Raw genomic sequence first — 15,536 nt, forward strand, 5'->3', positions numbered from 1 at the left:
TTGTAAATTGAACTCATTGTTCAACTTTTTTCAGAATATAAAGTTTAGCTTTTTGATGAATGTTTATTGAAGTTTTAAATCCTTTTGGATGTGTAAACAAATCTGGTTTTTAGGTTTCTTTGTTCCCCTTTTGTGTTCTTTACAGTTTGGTAAGGTAACTTCTCAGCTCTTCTATTTTATCGTAATGAATTTGTTTTGGGGGTTTTAAAGTATCCGACTTTTCAGACGAGAGCCTCCTTCTTTGTACCCTTTCTTATTATGGTTCTCCGTGGTAAATGAAAATTCTTTGAATTTCGTTTACCTTTCTCATCCGAGAGGATGGTATAGGTTAATTAGTCAACCTAATTTCTTTACTTTATCAAAAAAAAAAAAAAAAAAAAAAAAAATAATCAATGTACTAACTAGTAACTACCAAGTATGGACTCGAAATATGGACTTTTATTTTAGTGTCTTTCTTTACCAAAATCCCAATTCTTTGGTTGAACCCAAAACCCACCTCTAGGCTCAAACCCTAAACGCACCTCTAGGCTCAAACCCTAAACCCTAAACGCACCTCTAACCATAAACTGAGATTTATCCTTCTTGAAAATTCTTTGCAAGAAGGATAAATCCCTCTTTTTTGTATTCCTATTTCGAATCCATCAATTATTTAGTAAGTATGATTTTAATCTTTTTATTGTTTTTAATTTCATATGCTTATTTGAATTGAATCTCATACGAATTTGCCCTTAAATTAGTACTGTATTAATTTGCTATTCAATTGATATTAATTTGTTCTTAATTTCATATGTTTCGTCTGATTTTACTGATGATGAGGATTTGTCCAAGAGTGTGCTAGTTAATGAATGAATGCTTTAAACTTTGAGCTTTGCTTATTTGATTTTCAGGGATAATGTACATGTGCTAGTTAATGCAAGTGAAATCAGTGGTGTTTGAATTTTATTTTTGCGTATACCTTTCCAATTACAAAAAAATGCATTAATTACTCTAGATAATTGTCCTCTTATTCTTTTGAGGTAAATCCAGTAGAAGAATAAGAAGATGGTGGCCGAAATTGGTAGTGAGAAAAGGATAGTGTCATAATTTGGAGTGGGTATAATGCAATTCTTTCGTGTAGCGGAAGAGGCTTTGTGGATTTTGGGATGAGCCATGCCGGGTTTTGGGCAAGTGGTTTGCTGCTTTCGCTTAAAAATAATATCTACCATGAGGGGTTGTGGCCGAATTTTAATAGTGACCAAAGGAGTGGTGGTCGAATTTTAGTAGTGAGATAATGCAATTTTGGTGGTAATTTGGCCAAGAGGCTGGTGGCCAATAATTTTGGCGGTGGTTGACCAAAGGAGTTGCGGCAAAACATTAATAGTGGGTTTGTGTAAGGTGGATTAAGGGTGGTGGTAGTGGAAGAAGATTAACTCTTAATTAAGGCGTTAACTTTTATCAAGAGCCTCACCCTACCACATTTGAAGACCATCTCAATCAAAGCTTTAGGGTTATGATCGACTCAATAAGTTAATCAGTGATCATATATCTTATATCTTGGGCCATTGAAATTAAGAAACTGTTGCTTAGGAATTAGAAGATGAGTTTTTAAATTCTAAATTTCCAATTAAAGAAGAAAAGAGTTGGGAATTCGGGTCTTAGAAAAAAAAAAAAAAGAGGGTAGAGCCTAGAGATTCAGGGTGAGAAATTAGAAAAGCATTGCTTCGTTTTTACTAAATTAGATTTTTTTTCTTTTCTTACCACTATTATTATTTTAAAACTCTGAACAATGGGCCCCTTTCTAGCTTGGGCCCTAGGCCGCCGCCCCGGGCCTGATCTCGGTCTCAACTCTCAATTATTTGTTTACTTTGATTAAAATACGGCTGACAATTTATATAAAAGGTAAATAAATGACCTAGTTTTCTGCATAATTTGGATGTTTTGTTAAAAATCTTGACTTTGACCAGGAAAATGGTAATGGAAGTGATGGAAGAAGAGGAAAGAAGTGTAATTTGTGCGCTGAAAGACTCAGAGGGGAATCCATTGGGAGGCCCTATCAGTGTTCCTCACTCGATTGGTCCCAAACAATTTCAACAAATCATTAATAAACTCCTCGGCAATGTAACTGACTCGTCTTCTATTATTTCTCCGTTGGTCTTGTTTAAAACCGTCTTAACTTGAATCGTCTCTCAATCTCCTTTCACTTCCATTGGGAGGCCCTATCAGTGTTCCACCTCTATTTTAGTTGGTTGTGAGAGTCGTTTTAAGTTAAGAAGGTCTTGTTTAAAAACATCTTAACTTGAATTATGCCTGTTATTGTATTTACAGGAAGAGAAATTGCCATATGCGTTTTATATTAATGATCGTGAACTTGTCGTTGAACTCGGAGTTTTTCTTCAGTCAATCAATGGTCAGTATTATACTATTACCCCCTTCCCTCTCAATCATTTGCTTACGTAGGTAAATAAATGATTGAGACGGAAAGTATTATATAAGGTGTAATTGTAATTGCTGCTGGATTGTTATAGATTGTGGCATTTGTTTGTGCAGCTTCTGTGGAGAATATAGTACAAATTGTTTATCAGCCTCAAGCAATTTTTCGCATTGCTCCAGTTTATCGTTGTTCTCAAACACTATCTGGTAATAATTAAACTTTTATAAATTGATTGATATTCCGACCTACTTCTCTGGTATTTTAGATAAACTAGTTGTTGAACTGCTTCACTTTTGATTCTCGTGATGCAGCTCACCAAGATGCTGTGCTTGTGGTTAAATTTAGCCCTGATGGCAGAAATTTGGCTAGTGGTTCAGGCGACACTAATATCACGCTCTGGGACATAAATACCCAATTACCACAGTACACGTGTCAAGGTTAGCTACTTAATGCTTGTTTTGGCAAATAGAGTACGCGCTTCTAGTTTCTTCAACTGACTTTGCCTTATTTCTGTATAGGACATAAGAATTGGGTTCTTTCCGTTGAGTGGTCACCTGATGCTAAGTATCTAGCCAGTGGCAGCAAGGCAGGAGAAATTATGTGCTGGGATCCAAAAACTGGAAAGTCTCTTGGTGGACCGCTTGTGGTAATGTCTATTAACGTCTTAATTACAAACTCCGTAGATTCTGTTTTAGTTGCAACATAAATGGTTGCTTTGTGACTTATGGATGCACAACATTCTGATCATTCCTTTTTTTTTTGAGGGAGCGTTTTGATCATTCCTATGCATGCTTAAATGTGTGTTTACAGACATTTACTTACATTTATTCGACAATAACATTTTCCCACTGAGGTAAAGAATTCCAAGTTCCACCTATGAGTAGATCACTGGTGTTGATGTATGCAACCTTCTGTTATGATAATCGATCTCTTTTTATTTGAGTTTCTTGGCATACATTTCACTATGGGCTGTCCAAAAATCGCTGCTTTCTTTTCTCGGCAGTAAAGTTAGGGCAACATACGTGTGATCCCGTTGCCCTGCCAATTCTGGGAAACTTTGAGGCACTTGGCTATGTTGTTGATGACTGCCATCGCTTTTTTTGTGAGACTTTACTGAAATTTCTCATTTCAGGGGCACAGAAAATGGATTACAGCCATATCTTGGGAACCCCTCCACCTTCAAGCTCCATGTCGCCGATTTGTAAGTGCTAGCAAAGATGGTGATGCACGCATCTGGGATGTAGTTCTTAAAAGATGTGTAATGTGCCTGAGCGGCCATACACTATCTGTAACATGTGTAAAATGGGGTGGAGATGGAGTAATATACACTGGGTATGTTGCCATTTAAATTCCGAGCTATTACCTTTCTGTTTTTCTATTTATATGTGATTGGACAACATTTTCATCCATACAGGACGCCATTATTTGTCTATTCTGTTCCGCCTTGCTAAAGATATACAACTACTTTGTATATTTTGTTACTTCCCTTTGCTTATCCTTTAATTTCTCACCGCTCTTGTGTCCGTCACTTAGAGTTTGTCTTCAGACTTGCTTGACTTAGCTACATGCCCGCCCTTTCTTGTTTGGTTTCACGATCCTTAGGCTTAGTTTGGAGTCAATGCCTAAGAGGGGGCTTCAACCAGTGTTATTCGATGATTTTCCAATAGAAAACCTAGTGTGATTCGAACTTAGATTTGGAATTATGTTTAAAAAAGACAATTATTAGCTCCTTAAATATTGTTTTTAGTAGCAGGTTCTGCTCATCATTTACTTTCTGTAGCTTAAATTGAAGAATTCTTCGCTCATGCATTTTCTTTACCTGCAACAGATCTCAAGATTGTACTATAAAAGTTTGGAACACACAGCAAGGGATGTTGATTCGTGAGTTGAAGGTATTTCAAACTTCGTTGCCTAGATGAGTTAAGATGTTAACATTTTTTTTTTCGGGGATGCTTTCTATAGAGTATACTGTGGAGCACTGCCGAAATTGAAATTTTGGCTGCTGTATCTATATTTTAAAGAAAAGCACAGTTGATGATCCTTAGTTTATCACTAATGTCTTTTGATGAACTTTAATTTCTAGGGGCATGGGCATTGGGTCAATTCTCTGGCACTCAGCACTGATCATGTCCTTCGTACCGGAGCTTTTGGTCACAAGGGAACACAACATGAATCTCCCGAGGAAGCGAAAGAGGTAATTTAGGTTTGTTTGTGTCAGAATGTTATTGCCTTTGTATTTGTGGGCAATGCCATGTACCTTCTCTTTCGGCCTTCTCCTATAATACGACTTTAAAATTTAAATACTACGGAGTACTTGTACTTATTTTGCTTTCACGCTGACAAGCGATATGATTAATTATATAGGCTATTGGTAAGTTGTAGAAGGACAAGTAACTAGCAAAATTCTTTAATTAGTGATTTTGAGTATTACTGCTCATGCACATGATTTTTGGCGTGTTGGACACTTGTCATGTGTCGTGTCAGTCTCGCCAGTCGCCATGGCGACTGGCGAACTAAGTGGAGTGTTTGTACTATAGTTTGTGAACAATGGTATGACCCTTATATTCTCTCCATCACACCTTATTGGTAACATTTGATTTGATTAAAATACTCCTCCTGAAGGAATACAAATGTTAACAATCAAGTGAAATGAAGGAAGTACACGTTTAAAAACTGTTATCTTTTACGTCAATAAACAATAAACACATGTGAAAGGATTAAATACATATTACTATATGTAAATGTGAAAGTCGAAGGATGAAAGGAGAACTGCATTTCACTGCTTTGTTCTTGTTACATACATTGTTTTCGTTTCATTTTCTGAAAGTTTGTAATAAATGCTTCTGATATTTGGATTCCATGTCAAACATTACTGTGGGGAATGACTCGTTCCTTTTCAGCACTTGCTGTCGGCAGTTGTTGAGATGATAGAATCTTTCCCGTCGCTATCTGTGTAGTAGATGAGTAGATCCACCCCACCCCCACCCCCCATCCCCGCCATATGACGTGTGTTATTTTTAGTTTAGCGTGATTCCAATTCATTTTGTGGGTTTAATAGGCTGCTTTGGAGATTTATAACAAAGTGAGGGGCAACGCACCAGAGAGACTAGTTTCAGGCTCTGATGATCGTTCCTTGTACATATGGGAACCTCTTCTAGACAAGCACCCAAAATTTCGATTGACGGGCCACCAACAGGTTCGGATTTATTTATTTTTTTGTAAAAAAAAATTGCTAACAGGTGTGGATATAGTTTGATCTCGGTTCCATCACAAGCCGCTCTATTCTCTGCAGTTCCGTTACATTTATTTAAATAAATATTTACATGACTGCGAATTATTAATAATGTCCTTTGAACTGATACTTCATAATGCTTGTTTACACAGCTTGTGAACAGCGTTGGGTTTTCCCCTGATGGGCAGTGGTTGGCAAGTGGTTCATTTGATAAATCAGTCAGGTTGTGGAACCCTCGTACGGGAAAATTTGTTCATGTTTTTCGAGGTCATGTTGCGTCTGTGAATCAGATCTGGTTAGCACATCTTATCTCCTTCCGTGAATTTTTTTTCTATCTTGGTTCCGATTAACACAATCATAAAACCATCCTCTGTATCATCCAACTTTTGTTAAATGTTTAAATGCAGCTGGTCAGCGGATAGTCGGTTTCTAGTGAGTGCAAGCAAGGACTCCACTTTAAAGGTTGGTAGACACTAACTGGTTACGTTTCTTTTTATTGCAAAGTTTGTAATAGCTTAGTATCGAGTTTTTGACAAGGGACTTCTCGTTTATCAGGTCTGGGATATTAGGACTCTAAAACTAAAGCATGACCTGCCAGGCCATTTTGATGAGGTTTGACTCTTATGTCTATGTAACTTATCGCGCTCTCCCGTATCTCGCTGTTATAGTTTTTGATGTTCCTACTCTGATATTCCTGCAGGTTTATGCTGTGGACTGGAGTCCTAACGGAGAAAAGGCGGCCTCTGGTAGCAAAGACAAGACAACGAAATTTTTTATGTGATAGCTTCGTGTGAGGCGTGATTTTGCCATTTGACGTCTGGTCACTAACTCAATATCTGAAAGTTTACGGCGTAATTACTAACTAATACGACATAGTCTAGCTTTCACAATTGCTTATGTGAGTCGGTTTCATGATGTGATCTCGTCAGAGTAACCCATATCACAAAATCTCATTTGTGACGGCACGTATCCGTCACTTTGACTTTGGAGTGACGGATACCATTTTCCCTCACAAATGGCCCAAATAAAGGAGAGAGGGAAGTACATGGGGGTGCCCCACCTTGTCCCCCCTATCCGTTTTGTGAGTGGCATTATCCGTCACTTGCTCCGACCCGTCTTCAGCAAGACTAATTGAACCCATATAAGTTATTATTTGGTAAACGTGGCAGAAAAATAATTTGGTAAACTATTTGAAGGTATGTTTTCCCTTCTTTCTTGTAGAAAGAAAATATATAGCAAAGTTATATAAAGCCGAGTTGGACATTCAATTGCTTCGATTTTAATTATCGGTCAAGAATTTAGGGTATGGAGAAAGTACTAAAGTTGCCCAACCAAAAATTTATAAATTTAGCATCGTTGGATTGTTCAGTTACTCTGGTCCAGCCCATATTGACCAACTAACTGTAGAGATGTTCATGAATGGGATGACCCATTTGCCGGGCCTGTTTGCCCGGCTAACAAAGCGGTTTTGTACGATGTGTTTCAAAATTTACAAAGACTCGCACCCACAAACCTGCCCAAAACTCAATTGGGCTTAAAAAATGTTATGCTAGCCTGGCTCGCGTCCTGCCCCCGCCCGTAATTGATAATGCTGTTATTGTGCACTTAATCAAGTTAGGAAGTAAGGAAAAAATTGATAGACGAATCATCTCAACCAAACAATTATATTTATTCCTATTAAAAACAAGTGCTTTATCGATTTTGTAGTATATGTATTCTTGTATGAGATCGTGTACCGGTGGTATCGTGAGATTTAACTTGGTGAAAAAATGAACTACGATTTGCTCCATTTCAATCATATTGTTTACGTATGACTAAAATATACCGTGTTTCACAACAGATATCAAAGTAAATAAAATGATTAGAATGGGCGAGTGTTAAGGTTAGTTGTGGAAATGATCGTTAAACTTGAGAAGGTTGTAATCAACACATAACTTTGAATTGTCATCAAATTTTATCAACTTTCCAAATTACCCTTCCCATCCTAAACATTTTAATGGAACTATTGACAAACAATTTAAGTGACAAATCGAAACTATGGACATATTATTTGGACTAGTTCATAAACCCGTTAATTTCATGTTTGTGTGGTGTTTTTGCCTAAATCGAGTTATTTATGTCTTAGGGATCTTCCCTTTTTTTTTTATTGTACTTGGCTTTGCGCCTCGTAGGAGTTGGTTAGAATACTATGCCTGATTTTCTGCCTGTTGTAAGAATCAAGCAAGACAAATGGAAGAATGTTTAGGTTCACCAACAGAAGATGATCAGTAAGAATAAGTTGTAAAGGCAGACAAACAGAACAACTGAATATTATCTGAAGATTTAATCTGACACCGCGATAAGATCTTGACCTGGTGACGGAGATGTTGCTCGTCTTCCGTTTCCGTTGCTGTCTAGACTTCCAAGTACCCATTCTCGACCTAGTGGCCAGGATACTGCCCGTCTCCTGTTTTCCTGTCTAGACTTCAAGTGCCTGTTTTTGTTGCTCATGTCAAAGACTATATACATGTAACCTTAATTGAGGTCTGTGATAGAATTATTGTAAATATATTGAGGTCTGTGATAGAATAATTGTAAGATAAATTACATATTTACAATTATTCTATCAGTCTGATTATTTATCAGTCCGTTTTTCTTACGTTCTTTTAAAGCTTACAGTTACTTTTATCGAGGAAAAATCGACCTGCAGAATTTCTAATTTGTGTGCAAGCAAATGAAATCTTATCGTCTTTTGATGACCGTCTCAGACATTATGCTGTGAAACAACTGACTAAGGTCAGCAGTTTAATTTGATCAGACTTATTTCATTTTTGCTGTATAAAGACTTCTGCAATCACTTAGATGTTTATATTCCGCTTTTCCAATCGAGTTATAATTGCATCTGTTTCTCAGTCAGGAGTTCAACTAGTTCGTGGAATAGTGAAGGAAGTTAAGGCAGATAAGATAATCTTAAGTGATGGCAATGAGGTTCCCTATGGACTCTTAGTATGGTCTACTGGAGTCGGACCGTCCACTTTTGTGAAGGACCTTGGATTTCCAAAGTCACCCGGTGGAAGGTGAGTCGCTGCCTCGCTGTTACCTTTTAATACCTTGAGTTAAATGACGAACTGAATTGTTATAAATTCTATTTTACATTTCAGGATCGGTATTGATGAGTGGCTACGTGTTCCGTCCGTTGAGGATGTGTATGCAATTGGTGATTGTGCCGGTTTTCTTGGAAGTACAGACAAACTGGTTCTCCCAGCTTTGGCACAGGTTCTATCTACTAGCTTGTCCTTGTATATGTTTTCAAAATCCGCTTTAGTCCAGAATCGAACTGTGTAGGACCTTAACGGTGACAAAAGTTCTCCTACTGAGTTTTAAGACTTTTAACATTGCTGCATTCGTACTTTGCTGAAGCAGGTAGCAGAGCGGCAAGGGAAGTACGTAGCCAGGCTTCTGAATCGCATTGGTAAAAAAGGTGGAGGACACGCTAACAGCGCTAAAGATGTCGACTTTGGTGAATCTTTTGTTTACCGACATCTTGGGTCAATGGCGACTATTGGTAGTTACAAGGCACTTGTGGACCTTAGACAAAGCAAGGTGAGTCCTATTTACGTCAACCCGGTAATTTCCTTTATGTGCTGCTACCAGTTACACTTATAAAGTACTGTTAAACTTGTTCAGGATGGTAAAGGGTTGTCACTGAAAGGTTTTCCGAGCTGGTTTATCTGGCGGTCTGCATATCTTACTCGGGTCATCAGCTGGAGGAACCGTTTCTATGTAGCTATTAACTGGGTTACTACCATCCTCGTTGGTCGTGACATCAGTCGAATTTAAATCTTATCGAACTGGTACAAATCTGTTTTCTATTTCCTTAATTGCTGTCACATTTTGTTTTATTTTTTTACGGCGTCTCTCATTCCTTATGTAGATTTTTCAGGCCAGATACAGGGTGAGTCCTAATGCATGGTTCTGTTGTTTCGATTGGTACTTTGCAGCGTTCATTCCGATTTCAGGCTGCTCAGCCTCAGAGCCGCGTGTTTTAGCCTCCTGCAGCTGGAATCCAAGGATATATAATGCTGTCATTCTTTTCTGTAAATTCATGTGTTAATGATCATAATATAGAGACCAGAATTGCTCTCACATTTGGATTTATGTTACAATATTGTTGTCTAGATTATGTATTTGCCGCGATAACTACAGTATTCATTGCAGAGGACAGAAGATCATTCATCTTCTGAAAAAAGATGACCATAATGATTCCCATTAAATCGAACCAATTGGTATGCTAGATTGTTTCTACAATGGTTTGAACCTGAGACCCGAAACTCATCCTATTCATTTGAATCATCCTATTTAGGCTCTAATAAAACCTTCTCCTTTTACGAGTAAATAAAAAACATTATATTTTGCTTACATGGATGACAAATGCAGGTGGCTCAAATATATTATTTCTTGGTTTGTGAGAGAAGAAGATCAGAGAAGATCCGAAAGAGATTGTCTGACTATCTATAACATTTGTCGTTAAAGTAAACTTTTAATTAATGGTGTGAGGTTAAATAGAAATCATAGAATACTATGGCTGTCTAATCTGTGCATATATTCAAAGTTATTATATTCAGATTTCAAAAATCAGAATAATGGTTGTAAGAATAAAGGAAGACAAATGGAATGTTTAGGTTCACCAACAGAAGATGATCAGTAAGAACAAGTTGTAAAGGCAGACAGATAGAACAAGTGAATATTATCTGAAGATTTAATCTGACACCGCGATAAGATCTTCACCTAGTGACGGAGATGTTACCCGTCTTTCGTTTTTGTTACTGTCTAAGCTTCAAGTACTCGTTCTCGACCATAATAAGGTCTTGGCCAAGTGGCCGAGATAATACCCGTCTCCCGTTTTCCTGTCTAGACAATACCCGTTCTCGACAATAATAAGGTCTTGACCTAGTGGCCGGGATACTACCCGTCTCCCGTTTTCCTGTCTAGACTTCCAAGTGCCTTTTCTCGGGCCCTCGGCTATAATGTTGTCATAATAACATAATAAGGTCCTGACCTAGTAGTGATGGAGATATTACCCTCTCCAGTATGTGCTGCTGTCTAGACTTCAAATACACATTCTCGACTCTGGGACGAATTAATGATGAACTGATATGACTTAAGATTTTAAATCGCACTTTCGAACAAATAGCATAACCATAATCAGTAAAATTAAATTGATGAACAAAACAAGTTTGAGATTTGAATACATAATAATATTACAGTAGACAAAAGAAATGTATAAATCAAATATTATCAGTACATAATTTTGTTGCATACAATTTTCAGAAGGAACTGGGGAAGCAGACTGATCAGTGATCACTACCTTCTGATCTGATAAAAATTCATCTCCCAGACTCCCAGTATACCAAAAGAAGGAAATAATATAAAGACTTAATAATAATCAAAAGAATACTTCAATTTGCATGAATATATTAATTATCCTAGAAAGATTGGTTTATTACTTTTATTATTATTATTATTCTCTACCCAATTATCTCGGCTGTCGGATGCATTCTTGATCGCCTGCTTAATTCGGGTTAGAGCTGATAGTTTTGATTAAATGAAACTTAATTGGATGTTAATCGGAAATTAAAAGGTGCAAGGTGGGAATTAACCATACGCGTCAAGCTGCCATCGGCTCCTGCTCCATGTATAACTGCTCGACCCAAGCCGGTATCATCTCGGACCCGCCACTGTTGAGATAATACTGCTGTCTAAGCTGCTGCTGCTCTTCGAAACTGAGTTTGGCTGAATTTGAAGGCTGAGCATCCTTTACTAGAGAATTAACCCTGGAAACATCAGGTTCAATCTCGGGGTTTGGACCATTATTGTTGCCATTGCTTCTGAATCCAAATGAAGCCGATTTCCTGAGTTGGTTAAGCTCGTCTCCCTGAACTCCCCATTCCACTTGACCATCCGGGGAACCCCAATCGGACAGATGAGCTGGCATCCTGCCAGGAAGTCGGTTGATTGTGCTCCGGTCGATGAAGCTTTGGCTGCGGTTAGTGAAAGATGCTAGCCGGGGATTTGAAAAAGGTGAGGCACAGGATTCCATACTGAGAGGGGACCCACCCCTCACCGGGGAAGAAGGCATTCCAGAGGAGTAGCTTGAGCACAGCTGTTGGTTGATACTCTGCCGGGCTTGCATCCCAGTTGGTGACAGAGGTCCGAACATATCATCAAGGTTAGTGGGCTTGAGTCCGCCAAGTCGGCCCAACTCGCTAGACCTGGACCAGTTGGTAGGGGAGGACATAGAGAGACCGGCTAGCTCATCCAACAATTGTTGCCGGTGTAACCCGGTTTCAAAGTTCATGTCACGGGCACATAGAGCGGCTTTTAACCTGCTACCGGGAAGCTGCAAGGCTGGTGGCGGCCTGATATTAAGGTGATTCTGCCAAGCTGCGGTCCCACCAATCGGAGAAGAGCAACCCGTGGGGGTCATTGGAGGAGTCGATGTCGAAGGCATCATCATATAAGGGGAGCCAAGGGAAAGAGGGCTTAATGGTCCAACATCAAACGAAGGTGCACTTGAATATGACCTAGGAGAAGGGACAGCTGAGCCAGTAGAGGCATATAAAGGGCGAAGTTCCTCTGGCTTGTGTGCAAAAAAGCACACCCTTCGAGCACACTTGGTCTCATCTTTACAAAGACGAGTCCGGTATTGAGCTGGATGTAGCCAGCACTCAAAAATACCATGAGCATATTCACAGACATCTCCTTTAGGGCATGCTCCCTTGCGAAACTCTGGGCATGGTACACAGCTGTAATGGTACTTCCGTGGGTCCCTCCGCCTGGCATTCTCCCCCGGGTGGACAAAGGGGCACTCGGTCCAATCGTGAGAGTAAGCCCTTGAGCAAGGCTTGACCTTGAAGGTATACATCCTGAACTCATCGGTTCCATATATTCCGTTCTTGATATCGGGCAAGGACGGGTCAACCGGGTATTCTTTCTTCTCCGGCCCGTTTCCATCAATCGAGGATTTGGGAGACAAGCCCTCCTCATCTGATGTCGGACATGGCTCTTCATTATTACCTCCCTTGTTCAGCAAGGTATCCAAGGTCTTTCTCTTCAACTTTGAAGAGAAACTTAAGCCAGAAGAAATAACGTAAACAGGCCGATTTCCATTACAATCAACCTGGTTTACATCAGCACCCGAGTCAACCAGGAGCTTGACCACCTCATGTGAATAGAGAGAACCACCAGCAGTTGCACAGTGCAGAGCAGTAGCACCATCCGACTCACTAGCTCTATTTACATCTACTTGACCCGTTTGGAGGATAAATTTCAAGATATCCATACTGCCAAACAAAGCCGCGATCATTAACGGCGTCCTCTCCTCAAACCCCATCTTTTTTAACCCAATTTTTATCCCATACCAACGGCCTACTTCTTCGACATCACGACCCTCTTCCTCTATAGCATGCTTAAAGCCATCTAGATCATTCACGGCCGATAACTCGAGTAAAATAGAGGTTGGGTGATCCCCAAGTGATGAAACATTCTTTTCCAACTCATTCTCCATGATAACTTCAGAAGAAGCGAGTTTCGCTTTTGAACCACTACACATGAAAGTTATATTGCTTCTATTTCTCTCTTGCTTAACTGAAAACATGACAAAAGCAAATCCCTTTTTTAGATTCATGCCCAAATTTCAAAGATCATACGCACGTGATGCAATATGTGACACAGATAGCACAATTATTGACCAATTTCAACAAAACATTTCCCATCAAAACCAGGAAAAATGGACATCTACTAATACGATAACATTACAACATCACAACCGTGCCTCAAGGGCTCCTGCGGAATTGCACAGTTAGGGGGGTCGAATGTACGCAGTCTTACCCTTTACTAGCAGCACAAGGAAGAGAAAAAAACGAACAACTTACAAAAATAGCAAACAAAAAAAGTTCAAATATTTAACTTTTGTGGAATTAATTAAAGCCAAGATAATAAAAAATAACAACCCAAGTTGTGATTAATGAGAATATCTCAGCTTTATGGTTATACAAACCTAATTTCACCAAATTCCCAAAAATATCTATTACCTACTACAAGTTCAGTTGCAATCCACACCACATAACAAGGAAATCCTAGACATATTAGCAATTAGCATAGAGCTTCAATCTTTATTGATTTCTCAACAATAAATGAAGAAAGAATCATCCATCCATTACCAAGAAATTTCTCCATCCGTCTCAATCATTCTTTTACAGTTTATATTCATTGTCGGGTATTTTAATCAAAGGTAAACAAATGATTAATACGAATAGGGTACTCCGTACTAGTTATGAAATCGAAGTTGGGGGGAAATAATAGATTGAATTTTTTTTAAAAAAAAAATAAAAAAAAATATCAGTCTTTATCCAATTTCTTAAGAACTTCATGAGAATCTTTGACTCTTAATCAACAAAACTTGTTCTTTTTAATTTAAAAAATCATAGTTCTCAAACTCAATAGCACAAACAACCAAAACATTACACAAAAGTGAGTATATATGCAACTTATACTTCTAATTAAATTCATACCAATCAATCAAATAACCATAACACAAACAAAAAACCAACTAATCTAAATAAGCATTAAATTTCAATATGAAACATATATCATCAAATAAGCTAAATAAAGATTCAAACTTTATACCATATATCAATCAATCAAATAACCATAAGCAAAAACACTAAGTAATTTTTTCTTAGAAAACGAGGGAATCCGCAACCGCTATCTTTGGTGTGCACGGTTAAACCCCGAATAATTTAGATGACTATTAGATTACATAATGAAATAATACCATCAACTAAGCTAAAAATAAAGATTCAAACTCTATACAATATCACAAAAACCCAACAAAGAATAAACACAAATAAACTCAAAAATGAACAAAAATTCTTAAAAACATACCTAAAAAATACTTGAAATAGAAGAAAACTTATGTTGTTGTAATAATAAGTGTTAAATGGAATTATGGAAGAATGAAAAAGAATGGCTCACTAATTTTCAGCAGCAGAAATGGGGTTAACACCTCCTTTTAAATCCGCCCAACTACATAGACCAAAACCCACTATTGAAAGCAACTTTGAGTGAGAGAATGTTAATAAAATAATAATCTTAATATTATATTTTTATTTTTATTTTTATTTTTTGTGGAAAAAGGTAGACTTTTCTTTGTTTACTATACCATCCTTTTGCATTGGTCAATAAAGCTGACCCTTTCTTTTTTAATTTTTGGGTTGTTTAACTTGTTATGGCTAAAAAAATTGTTTAATCGGGTATATCCGTCTTAAACAAACCTTGTAAATTGGTCGATTAAATCAGGTTTGGATTGGTCCATAATAGAAATAATTATAATAGTTGGGCATCAACCATCACGTTATGGTTTTGGTTAAGATGGTTCATCTATCAGTCCATACGGACTTGTGTTGTATAGATTGTTGAGAATTCGGACATGGCCACGTCGGGTTATTTTTGTAAAGTTATGGCAAAAAAAAATTGTCTAATATAGAAATATATATGTCTTTAATTTAAAACGAATCAAAAATGGGTCATATCAATTTATATATGTTCACATTTTAAACGGCTAAACCCGTTTAAAATTAAAACAGGTTAAATTATGAACATTTTACGATAAATGTGAAGATTTATGAATCAATTTATTGTTTGAAAATGAGAATTTTTGTTATAAATTTCTATTATTAAATAATCGGTTTTTATTATATTAGATATATGAGACAATTGACTTGTTTTATATATGTGCTACGCTAGATCACTGATATTGTAGACAACCTATTTCTGATCTCCTTCGATCTTCTTCTCTTAGCGAATTGATCATATAATGATAATCGTATATGATAATCTGCATTTGTCATCCAT

The 15,536-nt window shown here is 37.7% G+C and overlaps 3 protein-coding genes across 7 annotated transcripts; 2 read left to right on the forward strand and 1 right to left on the reverse strand.

The window, feature by feature from the left end:
- Positions 1 to 456: 456 nt before the first annotated feature.
- On the forward strand, positions 457 to 6,910 carry LOC141615404 (notchless protein homolog). Of its 2 annotated transcripts, none has more exons than XM_074433783.1 (14): positions 457 to 656; positions 1,944 to 2,097; positions 2,305 to 2,386; positions 2,527 to 2,616; positions 2,722 to 2,847; positions 2,929 to 3,056; positions 3,543 to 3,742; positions 4,239 to 4,302; positions 4,494 to 4,604; positions 5,469 to 5,606; positions 5,795 to 5,937; positions 6,050 to 6,104; positions 6,198 to 6,254; positions 6,343 to 6,910. In XM_074433783.1, the coding sequence occupies exons 2-14, from the start codon at positions 1,948 to 1,950 to the stop codon at positions 6,421 to 6,423; spliced, it is 1,425 nt and encodes a 474-aa protein (XP_074289884.1). In that variant the 5' UTR covers positions 457 to 656; positions 1,944 to 1,947; the 3' UTR covers positions 6,424 to 6,910. The 2 variants fall into 2 exon arrangements, with proteins under 2 accessions (XP_074289884.1, XP_074289878.1); XM_074433777.1 differs by having other exon boundaries at positions 457 to 652.
- A 961-nt stretch (positions 6,911 to 7,871) lies between these two features.
- Positions 7,872 to 9,701, forward strand: LOC141590432 (internal alternative NAD(P)H-ubiquinone oxidoreductase A1, mitochondrial-like). The gene is made up of 7 exons (XM_074411028.1): positions 7,872 to 7,909; positions 8,294 to 8,417; positions 8,535 to 8,698; positions 8,783 to 8,897; positions 9,045 to 9,224; positions 9,309 to 9,475; positions 9,556 to 9,701. The coding sequence occupies exons 1-6, from the start codon at positions 7,872 to 7,874 to the stop codon at positions 9,459 to 9,461; spliced, it is 774 nt and encodes a 257-aa protein (XP_074267129.1). The 3' UTR covers positions 9,462 to 9,475; positions 9,556 to 9,701.
- Positions 9,702 to 10,844: 1,143 nt separating this feature from the next.
- LOC141615423 (zinc finger CCCH domain-containing protein 66-like) lies at positions 10,845 to 14,870 on the reverse strand. Of its 4 annotated transcripts, none has more exons than XM_074433795.1 (2): positions 14,658 to 14,870; positions 10,845 to 13,268 (listed from the first exon to the last, which is right to left on the reverse strand). In XM_074433795.1, exon 2 carries the CDS (start codon positions 13,231 to 13,233, stop codon positions 11,290 to 11,292), a length of 1,944 nt encoding a protein of 647 aa, XP_074289896.1. In that variant the 5' UTR covers positions 13,234 to 13,268; positions 14,658 to 14,870; the 3' UTR covers positions 10,845 to 11,289. The 4 variants fall into 4 exon arrangements, with proteins under 4 accessions (XP_074289896.1, XP_074289897.1, XP_074289891.1 ...); XM_074433796.1 differs by having other exon boundaries at positions 14,689 to 14,826; XM_074433790.1 differs by having other exon boundaries at positions 10,845 to 14,360; positions 14,413 to 14,776.
- Between the last annotated feature and the right edge of the window lie 666 nt (positions 14,871 to 15,536).

The sequence above is a fragment of the Silene latifolia genome, chromosome 1 (genome assembly GCF_048544455.1).
Source record: "Silene latifolia isolate original U9 population chromosome 1, ASM4854445v1, whole genome shotgun sequence".
Lineage (NCBI taxonomy): Eukaryota > Viridiplantae > Streptophyta > Magnoliopsida > Caryophyllales > Caryophyllaceae > Silene > Silene latifolia.

Excerpts from the sequence above, each read along its gene's own strand:
- LOC141590432 (XM_074411028.1), top strand. The coding sequence starts at position 7,872 with ATGGAAGAATGTTTAGGTTCACCAACAGAAGATGATCA. Across the intron at positions 8,418-8,534 it reads CTGTGAAACAACTGACTAAG|TCAGGAGTTCAACTAGTTCG; the intron begins GTCAGCAGTTTA and ends TCTGTTTCTCAG. Across the intron at positions 8,898-9,044 it reads TTCTCCCAGCTTTGGCACAG|GTAGCAGAGCGGCAAGGGAA; the intron begins GTTCTATCTACT and ends TTGCTGAAGCAG.
- LOC141615423 (XM_074433790.1), bottom strand. The coding sequence starts at position 13,308 with ATGAATCTAAAAAAGGGATTTGCTTTTGTCATGTTTTCAGTTAAGCAA.
- LOC141615404 (XM_074433783.1), top strand. The coding sequence starts at position 1,948 with ATGGTAATGGAAGTGATGGAAGAAGAGGAAAGAAGTGTAATTTGTGCG. Across the intron at positions 2,617-2,721 it reads TTGTTCTCAAACACTATCTG|CTCACCAAGATGCTGTGCTT; the intron begins GTAATAATTAAA and ends CTCGTGATGCAG. Across the intron at positions 5,607-5,794 it reads GATTGACGGGCCACCAACAG|CTTGTGAACAGCGTTGGGTT; the intron begins GTTCGGATTTAT and ends TTGTTTACACAG.